This window comes from Motacilla alba, chromosome 17, assembly GCF_015832195.1.
Source record: "Motacilla alba alba isolate MOTALB_02 chromosome 17, Motacilla_alba_V1.0_pri, whole genome shotgun sequence".
Lineage (NCBI taxonomy): Eukaryota > Metazoa > Chordata > Aves > Passeriformes > Motacillidae > Motacilla > Motacilla alba.
Genome location: NC_052032.1, coordinates 9,515,152 through 9,532,772, shown reverse-complemented (window position 1 = coordinate 9,532,772; position 17,621 = coordinate 9,515,152). Strand labels below are relative to the sequence as shown.

General features: G+C 41.0%; 1 protein-coding gene across 4 annotated transcripts in view; it reads left to right on the top strand.

The window, feature by feature from the left end:
• Nucleotides 1-17,621, top strand: part of TTLL11 (tubulin tyrosine ligase like 11) — a 38,048-nt gene that overhangs the window by 14,497 nt on the left and 5,930 nt on the right. For all 4 annotated transcript variants that reach the window (XM_038156526.1, XM_038156524.1, XM_038156527.1 and 1 more), the window contains 3 exons: nucleotides 545-640; nucleotides 1,159-1,277; nucleotides 16,229-16,453. In XM_038156526.1, coding sequence (XP_038012454.1) covers nucleotides 545-640; nucleotides 1,159-1,277; nucleotides 16,229-16,453 — 440 coding nt within the window. The remainder of the gene's footprint in view (nucleotides 1-544; nucleotides 641-1,158; nucleotides 1,278-16,228; nucleotides 16,454-17,621) is intronic.

Sequence of the window (17,621 nt, the reverse complement as noted above, 5' to 3'; positions counted from 1 at the left end):
TCTGCCAGGAATGCAGTTACTTCTATGCATAGAATAATTTTCTGGGTGGTTAATGCCTTTTCTGAGAGGTTTCTCTAGTTATGGTGCTGCTCATGGTGGGAGCTCAGAGCTCCTCACCCAAGTCAAACCTCAGTCTCCTGACCTGTGTTACTGCCAGCCCTAAGCAGACACAGAGAATTTTCAATGGGTGTAGTATGTTAGTGACAGTTTTCACTCCAGATTTCATCTTCTACATGTTAGAAGTGAAGCTTTGCAGGCTCCTAACACAGATTTGATCCTGGCAATTTCCAGACCCCCTCGTCTCGGGTGCCAGGATTCCACATTGGCAGATGCAGTGTTCAGGGATGGGGGTGGTGTGAAAGGAGCCATTAGTATGGGAGACAAGCGGCTTCTGGAGTTATTCAGCACCGTGGAAAGTTTCTCAGTTACTTCTTTTCTGCCCCTCAAATGTGTATTCCTCCTCAGTGTTGCCATATGGACAAACACTGCATTCTGCAGAACACCCTGAGTGGAACTGAAGTGACATATTGCTTGTTATGCACAGATTTTAGGGTTTGACATTCTCCTGATGAAAGACTTGAAGCCTGTGTTACTGGAAGTAAATGCAAACCCCAGCATGAGAATAGAACATGAGCAAGAGGTAAGACTTCTCAAAGTGAAATTGGAATGAAATTGCTTAGGTTGGGTTTTCTGGGCTTTTTTCCTTGTTTGAAAGATGAAACCTGTCTGCTGATATGAAACCTCCAAGGTTCTCTGTAATTTTCTGCTTTGAAATCATTGCTAATCTTATACATAGGAAATATGACTTATTGGAATTGTGAAAGCTCTCCATCATCTCTGCCATAAATGCATTTATTCATCATCTCCTGCAGTCGTTAATTGTGTTTAGGGGATTGTTAATAATCTTTTTCATGTTTGTATACATAATATAAATGATAACATCAGCAACAATCTTTTTTATAATATTTCAGTTTACTAGAGGAATTTGTTGTCGCATCATACTGAAAATGTGTAGGTATTTGTGCATCCTTGAAGAAGTATTTTGTAATCCATCATCGTGTATTTAAAATATAGATGAAGTGCATGAAGTTTGAGCAAATGTGGAATAAATCACCCTTCGTTCTGTAGTGAATAATTGTGTCCCTCTGTGATGTCAAGCTCTCTCCTGGAGTGTTTGAAAATGTCCCAAGCCCTGTTGATGAAAAAGTGAAAGTTGCTGTCATCAGAGACACCCTGCGGCTGATGGACCCCCAGAAAAAGAAGAGGAAGGATGCTCAGTAAGTCTGCTGATTTTCCCTGGTTTTGCATCAGTGCCTTGCAATAAATAGAAAAATGAGATTGTTTTTCCCTGAGAAGGTCCACAAGCTGATAGTAAATCAGGATATACCAGTTTCCCTGGAATATCTTACTCTTAACTGGTGCAAACAGTTTTGTAACTCAGATTTATTTATTTCTGCTTCTACTTGAGGCCACTTTTTTAATTCAAAAGAGTAATGAGACATAAATTTGTATATTAATTTGCTTGAAAGTCACAAATTACTCTGAATGAATTGCCCCATTGGAGCTGAAAAGCATGAATATTGTATTTAAAAATTGCTTCCTTAATCTGTGATAATAAACAGAGTTAAATCTATGATCCAGAAATGAGAAGAAGTGCCTGCAGCAGCTTGCACAGGAATGCCTGTGGTGGGATCAGGCTGAGAGAAATCATATCTTTTTTTTTTTTGATGAAACACTTCATTTTAAGCAGTGCTTGAAGACATGAAAGGGTGATTTTTTCCTCTTTTACTTTTTCCCTAGAAATTCTTGCTCATAGGTCTGCCTCCATGCTAAAGTATCCATTTTGCTCTTCTCTTGGCACTCAGTGGTAACCTGGAATGTTATTCACATTCTGTAATGATTTCAAGTGCAAATCTGCTGTCCTTTTGCAGGCAGAGGCCCATGAACAAGACATGACTGATAATACTAACAAGTTCTGTATTACTGCAGTATTATTATGAGATCAAACTCTTCCTTCAAAGGCAGTGCCACACAGAAGTTGCTGTGGTCAGTGTACAGAACGTTTTGCAAAGCAATTTATACTCTGTGTTGCCTGTACTTAACCTCTACCCTTAAAGATTACTTCAGTGCATGGAGCTGAAAAAGATCATTTTTTAACCTGTAATTATGTAACTAGTCGTGGTGGTTTTTTCTGCTGAAGTTATGTCAGGCATTCATTAACTTCATATTAGATATGGAAAAAAGGCAAATGATAATTACAAATAAATTGCTGGAGGAGGCCGGTGTGTGGGGAAGGCTCATTCAGCTGAGGATTCTTCTCTGATACATTTAGAGTGCTAAATAATTTCTAACAGGATTAGTTGGTGATGAGATAAACCACTGGCTCTTCACAGCAGGAACTCATCAGTGGTGCAGCTTTTCTTCCAGGGTAATCTGGTTAACAGAGCATCTTGGAGATGAATATTTGTGTGTGCACCATAAGTCAGCCTGGCCAGGGCAGAGCCCTGGGATCTGCTGCTGAGGAACTCGTGGGACAGCTGCCCATCCTTCCCCTGACATCTCCCCCTTCTGCCTCCACGTGCTGTTTGTTGAAGTGGGGACAGTGTGTGGAACTTCTTGACCAAAACTTGGCCTATTGACAGAAGAAAAATCAGAAAGAATTGCTGTTCTGACAGCTAACCAGCAGCAAGCCTCACAGACTCAAATCTGGATGCTAATTAAGTAACGGGCATTAATCTCAGTAAGGTTTTAGCAATATATAGAACATAGACTTTGAACACACAGGGGAAATACTGAGAAGTCTGAGCTGCATCTCAGGTAAATATTCTGCTGTGAAGAATTTGATTTCCTTCTAATTATCTCCCAGATTAAAATAAATGAGGCATCTAAATGAAAGTGAGTTTTAGAAGTCATCCTGAAGTACTTCATTATCAGGAAGGATTAATAGCTCAGAATTTTTTTTAGTTTAATTTTCCCTCATCTTCATGGTGTTTTGATATTGTTTTCCTCCTTCCTATCACGTGATGTATAATACTGAAAAAAAATTAAGCTGAATAAGATCAGTTTATCATTCCATACATATCTCTTAATTTTTCAGCACAGCTCCAGTCTTTACGTGCAGGGATTGCTGGTAACCACCTTGGCACTGCCACAATTCACAATTAGTGACTGAAAATCTGCATTGGTACATGTTCAGATCAATGGAATTAAATACACATGGTGGCTTTCCTTCCACAGCAGAAGTGACCTTTTCCTAGTTTTAAGTCACTTACGTGGAACTCAAGTTTCGCTCATCATTAAGAAATGAAAACAATTAATAGAATCTCATGGCAGGCACTGATGTTTGCTCTGTCTGTGTGGCAGTGCTGCCCTCCTCGAGCAGATGATGGCAAACATCCAGGCCATTGATGTGCTGGAGCTACCCCAGTGATTTGTGTGACTGAAACCTGTCTGAAGCTTGTGTAGTAATTATTAAACTTGCTCTGGATTCACTCCTTACAACAGAGGTGCTGTTCACAGCCTGCTGGAGGTGGGAGAAGGCTTCAGCTAAAGGAAATTTGCACAATTAAGTGAATGGTCTAATGACACCGAACAACATGTAAAGTAAATCAACGTTACTTATGTAAACAGCAGTTTAATTAAGATAATCACTGATGCAAATCATTGTGGATGTTGTGCCTCCAACAGAAAATCCATTTCAAAAGGCTTTGCAAACTTCTATTTTTCTGTGCCTAATTTGGAATCTCGATAGTAGTAAAAAGGTTTTAGTTTCACTGTTTGTTTAATTATTAGCAATTTATTCTTCCTCAAATAGCATTAGATTGGAGGAGCAAAAAGGAGTCTCAGTCTCATGTAAATGCTGCGCATTCTCCACTGGATGTCAGATGTTTGGAGGTATAAAGGCAAGCTGGCAGGATCATTTGGAGCAGGAGTGCTCAGCGTGTTGTAGGAGGAACATTTCTATCATCCCAAAAGTGCTAATGACCTGCTTTCCTGTCCTGTCAAAAATATTTATGCCCTGGTTTATTAATGGTAATTAATCCAGAATAAGGACTCCTTTGTATTTCGGTTGCTGTTGTTTACTCTGTGTCCTAGTGTGATCTCTTGCATTTCCATGCCTAGTTTCTTACATATTTCAAGACAGAAAAGAATCATTTTATTCTTTTGATAAAGAAATCATAGCACTATGGCATGTGTGTCATTAGAAATATGAGTTGCTCATGGAATAAAATCTGCTTTTTCCCTGCTAGAGATGATGAAGGTGCAGCCCCCTAAGTAATATAATGACTTTTATTCAGCTCTGAAATAGCCATTGACAGAAGAAAGAATTGAAACACTTTGGAAATGAAATGTAATTTAATCTATGGCTGTTACAAAAACAATCAATTCCTTGTGCCCTCCAAATGGAATGCTTTTGGTTTATTACCTATCACGCCCTTGCTGTTTCATTGCTAGTTTATCTTTTCTTGGGTGCTGTTCTCTGTACATGCCACTGCAGTGCTTTTTTTCCATTTGAAACCAGCCTTGAAATTTATTTGTGATGTTCTGATTTTTTTTCCCCTTCTTTTTAAAAGATGTCAGGTACAATTCTCTTCTCTGGGTCCTGTGGCTCTAGAAAATGTCAAATATGATTAACTAATTTCCTGAGCAGGAAGAACCCCAATGTGGTTGCTCTCAAATTTTTGCCAGATCAGCATGCAAACATTGGCTAATGTCACTCTGTTCTGTGAGCACCCTGTAAATATTAATGTCTGTCAGACTGACTTTTTATTTTATTCTTTTGGTGTTAGGAAGAAATTCAGTCAAAACAGGGTTTTTTAGAAATTGCTACACAAAATATCTTCCTCTTTTCTTGCACAAGACAGGGTGGTTCAATTTTTCCACTGTGTTGATTACACAATTTTAGCTCTTGAAATTATTCCTTTCCATGATAGAGGAAAAAGTGAATAGTTTCTAGGAGGAGAATGGGATCTGTATTTAATGAAAACATGAATTAATTTCTGGTCATTCTTTTGCATGTTCCAAAGACGTTTTCCAAATCCTAATGCTGATTTTAATTTCTCGATGTTTAGGAGCAATTTTGCACTTTCTTAAGGAAAGTCAGGAAATCACCTGTTCAGATGTATTCCATTTATTTTCCAGATATTTTTCTTCAGTTTCATAACCTCCCCTGATGTTAGAGTCATGTTTAATGGGAAAATGAAAATACACTGTGCAGAGATGTCTCGAGAGTGTGATTAGCCCAGATTGTGTTGGTGATAAAGTCATTCTTGCCGTTTATTACTGTGTTTATCTCACTATCCGCATCGTGAGGTGATGATTGTGTGACAGGGGTGGCTGAAGAGGGTCAGGAACTCAGTGCACAGACGTGTGGAGAGGCTGGATGGGGGATGCTGGTGCTGCAGCCATCACTGATCAGGAAATAATGGCTGTTCTTCAGGCTGGCTGTAATGTATCTTCGTTTCCGCTGCTGTGAGCAACTGTATGATGTTCCTCAGGGATTCATTACTCAGGGTTGTCAGTGCCTTGTGCATTATATGGAGTGAGTTTAGTGCCTATCAAAATAAGCATGTAATAAACCCAGCTATGGAAATATCAGTGTTTGGGTTTCCATTTGCTAATTGACTTTATGGGCTGACTGCCAGAGCTTTTGGTTGATCCCTGCATCCCTCTGCCTGCAAGTCTGCTCAGGTTTGCAGCTATTCAAATGCCTCTCAAGCACCACCTCTTCACTCCAAGCCTTTTTTCTGCCTGAGACTGTATAAACTCATATGTGTGGCTTTCTTGAGATTGATCTTTCTCCTCTGGTTCATTTTGGAGGCTGACACAATTCTTTTCTCCATCAGTCAAAATGACCCAGCGTTCATATTCGGGCTCATTCTGCCAAAGCCCTTTGGAAGCACATTGAATTAGCCCCTTTCTCTTTCCTACAGGGCTTTCTGGTTCAGTCCTTCATCAGGCAATCTGCCAGCTCCACTATCAATTCATGTCTGTTACATTAGCCCGGGCAGCTTTTGATGAGTTAGACATGTGAGGGAGACTTTTAAATGTGATGTTTGTCAATGTTCCTTCAGTTCAGATTACTGAAATGTTAACTTGGTTTTTCTGTAGTTGGGAGTATTTATTTCTACTGCTATTTCTCATCCTGCTCAAGGAACTTGCCTCAGTGACGCTCTTCAGTTTTGTGAAGCAGATGTTGTGTGCTTGCTCCCTGTTCTTGCTTTTCCAATTATTTATCTGCTACATCCTTAAGAGCATTTAACCTTTCTCCTATTGATTAGGACAGGCCCTATTGGAAATTCTATGAACTACAGTGTGAGATGTCCCTCCCTAAAGGGAAGGATCTGGTAGTGCTTGACTGACAGAGCAGTTCTACATTGGTTTTAAGAACCACTTATGTTGTACTACAACAACAAAAAATACACTACTGAGTGCAGAACATTGGCAAATAATTTGAATGTGCTGTGGCAGAAGTCCCAGCACAGAAAAGATAATTAAATGTGATGATAGATATTTTAATTTCTAAGTGACTATAATCTGAAATATAATCTGAAATGTTTTAATTGACTAAAAATGGGTAATAATGGGTAATAATATTTCTTTAAAAATAGCTAAAACCACCTCCCTTGCATAGATACAGATTAATTTATGATTATTCCTATTTTAGCCTTCACCACTGCAAAAAGTGCTGTTATTCTCAGTCCAGTTTTGCAAGCAGGCCTGTGTTTGCTCACACACTGTATTCCAAGCACTCGCATCTTGACTGGACAGGCTGTACTTTAACTTGCACATAAAGAGTGAATTCAGGCTTTTCCTGAATCTCTTGCAGTGACCCCGTAGTGAGGGACAGCTGGAAGTGCTTACAATGTACTCAGCAAGTGAGAGGATGACAGGCCCAGCTCATTTGGAAATTTTAATGGACAAGAACTGATATGGGCTGCAGGACTTGAAAAGGTTTCATTTTCAGCACTGTGGAATTAATTGGCCCAAGCCCGTGGTGTGCTCTAGCAGTAATTGGTGTGTGCAGTGCCCCTGGCTCTGGGGTGAGCCCAGCTCTGGGTCTGTGCTATCAAATTGGGACTGGAGACTGCTTTGGCCAATTAGACTTGAATCACAGTGTTTTGAGATGCAGCTAATCTAATTAGTTTTTTATTGACATCTCCTTTCTTTCTTCTTTCTCTCTGGTGAGCAGTAGAGGAAGGAATGGAGATAAGCTAAGGAATGTGACCTGTCACAAGTGTCTCCATAAAACCTGAACTTTCCCAACATTTGAATGTATCAAAACATGCTCGAGCAATTACATCTCTCACCATATTACATTTTAAGTTGATTATTAAGAGTGGGTTTTTTTTGCTTTTTCCTGTCTTACAACGATTCTTACATAAAAAGAAAGCCTTTGTGATAAAACACAGGGAAAAGGAAAACTGTGTCACTTCCCTCAGGTTTTTGTAGTGCAGCCACAGGAACTGCTGCAATCTCCAAGGTTTGCCCAAAAAGAAGGGAGGTCAGGAGCAAAGGGATGGCTGCTTCATCTCTTTGCACATGGCATCAAAATGAACATGGAGGCAGCAGGTCTAAATACATCTATGGATTCAGTAATTTGATTAGAAGTTGTCAGTGAGTCTTGATGGTAGGAGAGCCTGGTTTAGATGCAGTTTGTGTCCCTCTGCCCTGTCCCAGCAGCTCTGGCCGGGGCTCAGCTCTGCTGTCTGAGCCTCCTTCCCAAACTGCCACGTGGATCTTGGAGCTCCTCTGCTGTCTGCTCCTGCTTTGGCTGAATTCACACAAAGTAAGCTGCTTTGTGTTGCTTTGCTTTGTTTTTTAAACCATGAATTCAGCAGGACTTCAAAGCATCCCTGGGAGCTGTGTTGCATGCAGATGTTGGCTGTATCTGGGCGTTGCTGACGGGCAGCTTCAGCTGGAACCAGTGAAAATTCAGGTTAAATATGGTCAGAGATGTGCTCGAGTTACATTGGATAGGATATAAAACAATAGCAATTCTGACCTTATTCATCAAGTACTGAAGTGTTTACTTAAGTGCTTGGTGGAGTCAGCCTTCTGCTGAAGGGACCTTAGAGATCATCTCGTTCCACCCCTATAATTTCCTCTTTAGTTTTCAATACAAGAAAGCTGTTGTAGTTTGAAGTTAAAACCACTTTTTTTTTCCCCTCTCCTAAAGCTAAAGGCAACATCTGTGTGTGCCTTCCCTGTCCGGGGGGGTTCACTGAATTTCTGTGTTCACACAGGGAAGGGCATTAATAGTTAGGTTTGTGTGCAAAGTGTTTTTTCCTGACACTTCAATATGTTAATAGTTTGAGCTGAGTTTCTGCTATCAGCAAAATCATCTTCACCTCAAGGTAGCCTGTAGCTTGCTAACATAATCTAGTTTTTGGGTGGTATCTTACTGCAGGAGCAGTGATTCAGCTGCACTCTCGACTGTAGGTTTTTCCTGGCTTTTGCATGTGCACAATTTCCATCACTAATCTTCAGTTAAATGCTTCTTGAATGAAATTTGATTTTCAGAATATTAGCTTAATTGCCTTGTCTAAAATGAAAGATATATGTGTATTTAATTTGACATTTTTTCCCTTTCACCTTCTTGAGTGTTTGTGCTGCACAGAAGCAACTCTGCCTTTAAATCAATTTTCCTGGTTGCTCTGTAATGTAAACTCCCATAACTTCTAATTTTCTGTAATCTCTCTTATACTGAATTGCTTCCCACCAGATAGTTTCCAGGTATATACCACAAACAGAAATTGTAGTTATGTAGTGTGTATTTATGTCTGTAAGTACAGCAGGGCTATGTGTATATGGTATAAAAATGTCTTATTTCTTACCTGTCTCCTTGACATCTTTACAATCTCTGTGTTATGTGTAACTAAAACTACAACCAACTGTGAGAGCTTTGCATAAAATATCTGGGGGAGCCTTGAATGCTTGGTCCTGGTCTCCAGTTCCTCCCGTGACTCCGGAGTCGTGGCGTGCCCTTTGTGTTCTCTCAGGAATGGCACAACCCGTGAGCAAATTGATTTCCAACCATCAGATTTCCTGCAGCCTGGAAGATGTTAGAGCCAATTGATCAGCCGAGGGCAGGCTGAGGTGCATCACCTCCCTAGGACAGGAACAAATCCCTCCTTGGAGTGGGGTCCTGGGCCCATCACAGGCTCAGGGGAGGAAACAGTGAAATGGGATAAATGGATGAGGACACACTGATAATATCCCTGAACACCAGTGCCAAGTCCTTACCTGCAGGTGCCTTGTGAGAGTTAGAATTTAAAATAGCATGGATATAAATGTCAGCTGAAATACCTGCCTTTTTTCCTTTGACAGTACTGTGATTTCTTGGGACAAAGTTGAAAATTTTATCTTTTTCTGGCAAGTCCTTTACATTTCAAGACTTTTTTTTCCCTGTTATAATTATGTGATAAATGCAAGCATTTATTTTTGCTAACATTTGGTTTTAAATAGACATGGAAAGAGAAGTGAAGGAAAAATGGAGACTATTTCACAGATTTTTTTTCAGGAGGTTTATTATTCTCATTAGCTTCAGGCCATCAGAAAGTTACATGTCTCAGGCACTGCACATAATGAGTGAATAGTGGATCATAAACATATTTGAGAACTGTTTGCTTATTGCCCTGTTCATAGTCAAATAATGGTGAGGGAGTGCAAAGCAGGTTTTTAAGGGACAGCAATATTAAGTGCTTGGATTTTGCTTTGACTTAAGCAGAGGCATTGAGCAGAAAAATAACATTTTCCCTCTTACAGATATCCTTCAGGTGTCAGTTCTGCAGGATCCTGGTTTTATTACATCAATCACAAGCAGCTTAAGGCTTCCAAAAACATAGTCACAGACAGATGTTGAGCCTGTCTGGGGATTAGAAATATCCTCTTCCATTAAGTATAAATTAACTTAATCACCAGGTATGAAAGATAAGCAGCATAAACATCATTCCCTGAAGCTTTCATTAAAATTAAAATTCTATTTAAAACTAGGCTTGTACTTTCTATGACTTGATCCCCCTTCAAAGAGATTATATCTGCTGTAAATTTTTACAGTGACAGAGTGACAGAAATTAATGTATTGGGGGCAGTGATGTTCTCTATAATTTAACTTCTGCTGCAAGTCGTCTTTCAGCAAGAGAGATGATTGGCTTATTTTTAAGCAATAATTGGTCTCTAGTCTCTGAAACACTGAGAAAGCAATAAAACTGCCTAGCACCCAGTAGCCACAAAATGAAAGCATCAAGTCACATGACTTAATAGCAGTGTAATCATCAGGAGTGTTATTTTGTGTGTGAGAATTCACCTGCTTTAATAGGAGGATTAAGGCTGATAAAATGCAATTGCAGTGCTGCTTTCTGCTCCCTTGGATGACAGGGTAAAGCTCCTTTTCTGTCCCAGCAGAAGCACAACTGCTTTCTAAGAATAATTTCCACATGGGAAGAAATATCCTGGGGTTTTATTTTTTTTTTTTTTCCTGTTCTAATGTAAGAGACTTGGTGGTCTAATTTCAGTGTATTCTCAGGCTTTGCAGCTGGTTTGCCTTTGCACTATCCTGCATTATTATTTTTCTGGCACACTTTTCTAAAGAAACAAAAGAAACTCTGGAGAAATAATGAGGCACATAAGTACCTTGAAAGCAAATAGTGAACACAAATAAATCTACGAGGAATAATAACAGCTACCTCCACAGAAAATAAAGTATTGGGGACTATATTTAATGATCTTTGTTCTGTAATAATTTTTGCTACAGTGGAACAAAGTCTTTGGATGCAGGATTTGCATTGCTTATCCATTATTTCATTACAGTAATGCCATATTTTCTGCTGCACTCAGAGCTGACAGGTAATAACATAAGCATTCACTGCTTGTGTTACATTAAGAGTAATAAATCTGTAGTGAATACAGAATGATACCACCATTATTCTTAAGAGGAGAAAGTTGGAAGTAAAGAATCTCAATTAATAATTAGGAAATAGCTGGGTTTTTTCAGCACCTGAGACTCCTCGGATGCATTTCTCCTTTAATTATTTAAACTATGAATTAGGGAGGGCTATAGAGATCAAACTGCAGCTCTAGACTTCTCTGCATATGAAATGAAAATGTCAGTAATGTTCTCATCCCTGGCTTTGTGTCCCTGGTGTGGAGCAGAGCAGGATCCCTGCCAAGTTTCTACATCTTGGAAACACTCATTAACACTGTGTGAAAGCAGCAAACTTTCCAGTCTTCTGTTTTCTGCCAAAAGCTATTTAATCTTTAATGAGAAGTGTTTATTTTTATAATAAATCCATCAGTCTGAAGAGGCACTGAACCATCCTTCTCGGGAAGGGGACTGATGGCTGTGGCAAACAAACAGCACTCCAGGGACAGCGCGCAGAGCCCGGGGCGGGCGCTGCGCCTCAGAGCTGCTGGGGTGCCTGCTGGCAGGCTGCAGCCTTGGCCTTCACTTTTCCAACAGTCTCATCAATTATTTTGGGTTTCTTACTCCAATGGCAAAGCTGTGGAGTGCATTTTACCCACGGATTCACCTAAAATGTGTTTGCCAGCTCTCCAAAACAAGCAGCGTGCTCTGTGCCTTTCACCCTTCTGCAGGGACAGCACTGTCAGGCCTGGAAGCTGCGGGTGAAGTTTAAAATCCAGGTGAGGTGATTTACCCAGTTAATTTCTTTAACTGAGATACTGGTATTTTTTCTCTCAGAGAGAGATGGAAATTCTGCTTTCAGCATTTTCTGCTTCCCAGAGACAGGACAGCTGCTGTGTTTTCCAAATGTATTTGGTGTGATCAGAAGCTCGTTGTCTGCCAACACCATGGGCATTATCAATCCTTATGTTTGATTGATTCTGCTCCTTGAAATATGGACTCTTTACTGGGGTTGCTCTGCCTGCCTCAAAGCATTCTCCAAAGTGTTGAATAAACTCTAAGTAAGAGCCATAATTTTTCCAACATAATGTCAAAAATCTCTTAGTCTGTGGGTTTAACATTCTTTTAATACTTCTATCTTTGTGCAACTATATTATTATTTTGAAAGGTGGAAATTCTTGTGCTATTGATGTTTTTACTTTGCCAGAGGGTGAAGAGGGGATGAATATTCATTTTCTTCCAATGACACTCAGAGTGGCCAGAACAAAACAAAAGCTGATTACTCACTCAACATGCAGGCAAACCATGAAACTGCTTGCTATGACAGCCTGGGAGTGCTGGAAGTCTCTGTGTTAATAAAATAATGGGATTAGTTCATAAAAGCAAATTCATGAATGGTTGATAATGCAGAGACAGTGCTCTGTCTTGGCCTGAGTTTCCTAAATGTTCTATTTCTGTGAATGAATATGAATATGTGAATATATTCAACATACATATACAATAATATATATAAATATATTTCCTTCCTACACGCTCCAGGTACAAACACTTACCTGTTCTTTGGGAGGTCCATGTTCTGTGGTGATAAAGGGGTGGATAGATAGATTTGTCATGCAAAATATTCTCTGCTTTTAACTATGTTAACGTAGTCCTTGCTTGGAGAATAGAGGCTCAGCTGAGGGAATAATTATAGCTTAGAACCCAGAACATAGTATTTTCTTTTATTAGGTAAGCAGTTGTAAGCTGATACTGAAATTGCTTAATTTATACTTCTAGCAATGCCCTAAATGTAAAATACATCAAGTAAGCATTCTTGGAAATATTAATATTGTGATTCTTACCCCATTTTACTCTGAATTTGACAGCTAAATTTTATATACATGTGTACAAAACGCTGCAAATTTTGAAGCCTTTAATTAGTAGTTGCAAATTTGTTTGTCCCTTAGCAACTTGTATTTGCATAAAGATTAAGGCTGGTCAGAAAGAAAGGAATAAAACATAGATGGAGGAAACATTAATAAATTAGTAATCATGTATAAAAGATATAATTTCCATAAGCTTTATTAAAATTTTAAAAATTTTTTAAAGCTGCACTACAGTTGATCTTTCTAAAGAGTGATCTTTCATAAGCTGCAGAATTAGAAAAACTAATGTATTGAGGTCAGACATTAGTATGTAAATGAAGCTTTGCTTTTTTTCTGTGTGGCAACAGAAGCATTACCTTATATTTGACCTTTCATTCATTTGCCTGACTCAGCTGTGTCAGTCAGAACAATTAATTCTAACGAGCAGCTTTAGAGCGTGGGGCTCAGCTCTCTTCTCCTCCCCTGGCCTGCTGGAAATCCCACGGGAGAGGAGCAAATGGAGGGGAGCTGGGCAGGGTTCTGTGGAGATGGGGAGCTCCTGGTCCCTGCCCAGAGCCCCAGTGCAGCCCTCAGTGAGTCCCTGAGGTTTGCACACCCAGCCCTGGCACGGGGTGCCCGCAGCAGCCGTGCCTGCCCCTTCCCTCAGCCAGGGCTGGGAGCAGCCTGGCATGGGGAGAGGTGTCCCTGCCCACGGATGGACCTGCATGGGCTTGAAGGTTCCTTCCAACTGAAACCATTTCATGATTCTGTGAGATTCGGGTGAGATTACAAAAATGAGTTCTTCTGTATTTCCCAGCTGACTGCTGAGCTGAAGGCAGACACGGAGGTGACAATCCCCCTCACATTTTCACTGCTGCTGGACTTGGAGCTGTATTTCTGCTCTTTGGAGCTCCTTCCTCCTGCACTCTTGACATCATCTCTCCTCTCTGCTTGTTTTTTTCCTCCTGTTTCCTCCTTCTGCCCTGCTCTGAGGATGCTCTGAGCCTGTTTTTGGCTGGGTGACCCCTGGGGAGTTCGGTCCCTCGCGGTGTGGCGCTGGCAGATGGCAGCCAAATGCCAGAGAACACGCCCTGGGGCATTGCCAGGGTGCAGGCTGCCCGAGTGCTGAGGCAAAAACGGGCTGTGCACCTTTCCTTGGAAAATATGCAATCCCAGTAAAATCCTGTATTTATAGGCACTGCACTTGGCTGGATGGCCCTACCCAGGCTGTTTGTCTTAATTAGTCACGTTGAGACCACACCGAGCTGGGGGCACACAGGTGTGTGAATAATACAGAAAATAACCTTTTATTGAGATAGTGTCTGTGGTAGCAGTGGAGAATTGTACTGAATATGGGCAGTGGAAATCAGGGAAGGGAAGGGTGCAGAATGAGCAGGTTTGTGGATCAATTCATAGCGCAGACACAGGCAAGCCCTTGTGCAGGTTTGCTTTGGAAAGTCTGAGTTTTATTAGAAATGCAAAATATATCTTTCACTGTAATTCAAACTGTATGATCATATTAATTGGGCTCTAGTGTTTTAAAAAAGGAAAAGTAAGGAAATCTTGTGGGGGAAGCTAAAGAATGAAAACAAATCATTAAACTTAGTAAAAGTACTAACCTGCAAAAGCAAACTAAGACGTGTGTTCCCTTTTTTTTCTTTTTTACTGAAAGGCAGTACAACATTTGGCAATAAAGACTAGATGAAGTTTTCTTGTCCTGATTTAAATATTTTACTTTCCCAATGACTTTCCCAATGTATAAGTGGAAAGGAATGACACATGCAGTAGCATACAAAAATCCACTGGTTTTAATTTTAAAATACTTATCTAATAAGAAGTATGGATTTAAGAGGTCTCTCCAAACTTCAGTAAAATTTGAAATGGGATGCTGGTTCTGAGCTTTGTGCATGACCTCAAAGACAGCTGTGGGCTTTCTGTAGAAAGGAGGGGAAGCAGGAAGTTCTAGGTGGTCCTTTAGAGCCTCGGCTTTATTGCAGTCAAGAATATTTTTTCTTTGGCCAAAATACAATTATTTTTTGAATACCCTAAACCAAACCAAAGATATTTTAGTAATTTGGCTGTGTCCATTCCCCCTCAGCCAGGGAGACAGAGTTTTCTGTGGCTCCAGCAGGGATGATGTGTTCAGAGCACTGGGTCTGGTTTGGGTGACATTTCTCATTGCTGTGGAGGATGGAGGTTGAGAAATGAAGGGCTGCAAAAACCTCCTTTAAAGTGCTTCATCAGAAGTTCCAGGGGCTGCTGGTCAGCAGGGAAGAGGCGTGCTTTGGGAAGGAGCTGCAGGTTTGCAGAGGAGGAGATGCTGCTCCCCAGCCCTGGTTCAGGGGGTTGGGGGGGTGGACAAGGCTCCAGCCCCACTCTGAGAGCACTGGGCAGAATTCAGGGCTCTGGAGCTGATCCCTTTAATAGTCTCTTTAGTGTTTGCTGGAAAAAATGAAATATTTTCAACTCCGCTTCCGCCTTTTAAAGTAAAGCTTTATATTTTTTTAACTAAAAACATTAATGATGAATGAATAATGTACAATGCAAAACACTGTTGAATTTAGAATGAGAAAGGGTTTGGGGCTTCCAGGCATCATTAAAATGAGAGTTGTGTTACAAAAGCACAACCTCCTCTCTGCTGAGTACTAGGTATCACATTTGGTCAAGGCCTGGTTCAACTGGCTGAAGATTTGAATTTTTAAATTTATGAACAGACCTTTTAAGATTAAAAACAGAAGCCTGTGTGCTTGTTGTTTCTTGGCTGTACATATTCTTGCTCTTTTGGCAGGTGTTCAACAGCAGTGACACCCCCATCCCATCTTACATGAGAAAGAACAAAACTAATAACTAAGCTTTACTTAACTAATGACAAAAATAACATTATTTTTCTACTTTGCTATCTGCATCAAAGAGGAACATTATCAAAGCACTACCTAAAGTTGTTATTTATTTTTAAAGACTTTTTAGGCTTTTATAAAAACAGTGATCACATTTCTAGACATTCAACCTCAGTGAATGTAAGTGTGGATACAAAAAAACCAGAATTATTTTAACATTTGGCAGCAGCAGTCTTAGAAGGCCAGGTGCTGTGTGAATGGCAGTGTGACAGTGGCTCGGTGTCCACGAGCACCCTGGTCTGTGGGAGGTGTCCCCATGGTGGGGGCTGGAGGGGCTGAGCTCTGAGCTCCCTCCCAGGCACCCTATCGCCCTGATTTTTTAAGATTTTCTAAGCCTTCTGATGTTTACATTCTTGTAACGAACTTTGTCACACAATTCTATAAATCACTTATTGTGTTGCACTCTTCTACGGAGGAGGAGAAATCTGATGGGCTGTTGGTTTGTCCAGTGTCATTGGAGAGGTGGCACTGTCACCCTCCAATCCACTGTCACTTTTAAAAAACGATAAATGTTGAAATCAGAAAAATGAACTTCTCTTTTTTCTTCACCTTAAGAGCAGCAGCGAGCGTGTCGTCACGTGGTGCCCTGCAATAACATCACCCCGTGTGGTTCTGTGCTGCAGGTGCCAGAGCCCGGAGCGGGCGCCGGGAGCGGGCGAGGAGCCGGACGCTGCCCCCAGCCCCGAGGCCGCTCTGCCCTCGCTGTGCCTCAAGCAGGTGTTCCCCAAGTACGCCAGGCACTTCAGCTACCTGCGCCTCGTGGACAGGGTGGCCGCCCTGTTCATCCGCTTCCTCGGGGTCAAAGGCACGACCAAGCTGGGCCCCACGGGGTTCCGCACCTTCGTCAGGTCAGTGGGGTGAAGCTGGCACTGTCAGTGGTGCGCCTCGGCTCGCAGGCTTTGTGATGCCTTCCGACGTGGAGCCAGTGCCTGCTCCGTTCTCAAATACATTTTCATCAGTCCAAGCTCCTGAAATACCTGACCTATGCGCGTGTGTGTCTGGGAGGAAGCTGGGTCTTTATTTGACAGCAGATCAGTGATACTTTGGCAGACACAATTTGCCGTCTTCGTCAACATGTCACGTTCCCAGTAAACGGTAGAAATATCATTGTGAGGAAGTGACAACTGAAATTGGGTCACTTGATGTGATTCTGTCGGCTGTGGGGGCACTGCTGGCTGCCCCAGGCCGCAGGAAGGATTCCCAAATGCCAGTTCCTGATGCAGCGTGCAGGGAGGATTTGCATTGTGAAATTGCACCTTGCAATGTCGAGGAACTCAATTTATTTTTTCACATACTTTCTATTTAGGAGGGTTTTTTTCATTGTTTTTATGGCTATATCTGTTCTAGTCATGGTACAAATACCTCATTTTCTGTCTTTCATTGACTATGACAAAAGAAATGAGCAGCAGCAGCAGATGTACTCTTAAAACACAGATCCTGTTTCTATGCAGATGCATTTAGCATTCAGGAATGAATATAAAACAACTTGGTTTATACAAATGATGATGTATAGAAAATGTCTGAAGGCATCTGCTCTATCCACAGACCAGCACAGGATTGCATCCAGTTCTGTATTTTTTGTGTTTTTATCCAGCCTTATTTTGGCACTTGTCAGAGGAACACACAATAAATGCCAACATTTTCTTTTAAGAATATTCAGATAAATTGCCAGAGCTCAATGAAATAGCATTTGCAGTTTCTTAATGCATGTTAAATTAAACTTTTTGATACTGGCAGATATTTTTGTTTATTTTCTCCCAGAGCATCTCTGCCAGCTATAAGGCCCTTTTTTGAAGAGCTGTCATTGCTGTTCATTTCAGAAGGAAGGTCAGGTTTCTGTGTGTTGTATCACTTCTCAGGGAAAAAATGGTACATGAGTGGGATTCTGTGTGTGGGCAGGTGCTTGCAAAGACTGTCCACCCAAATTCTGGCTCATCAAATCTGTTTTCCTTTTATGTTTTCTCCATTCTAAAAAAGTGGCTGAAAGGGAAGCACTGTCTCCAGTCCTTGCTTGGA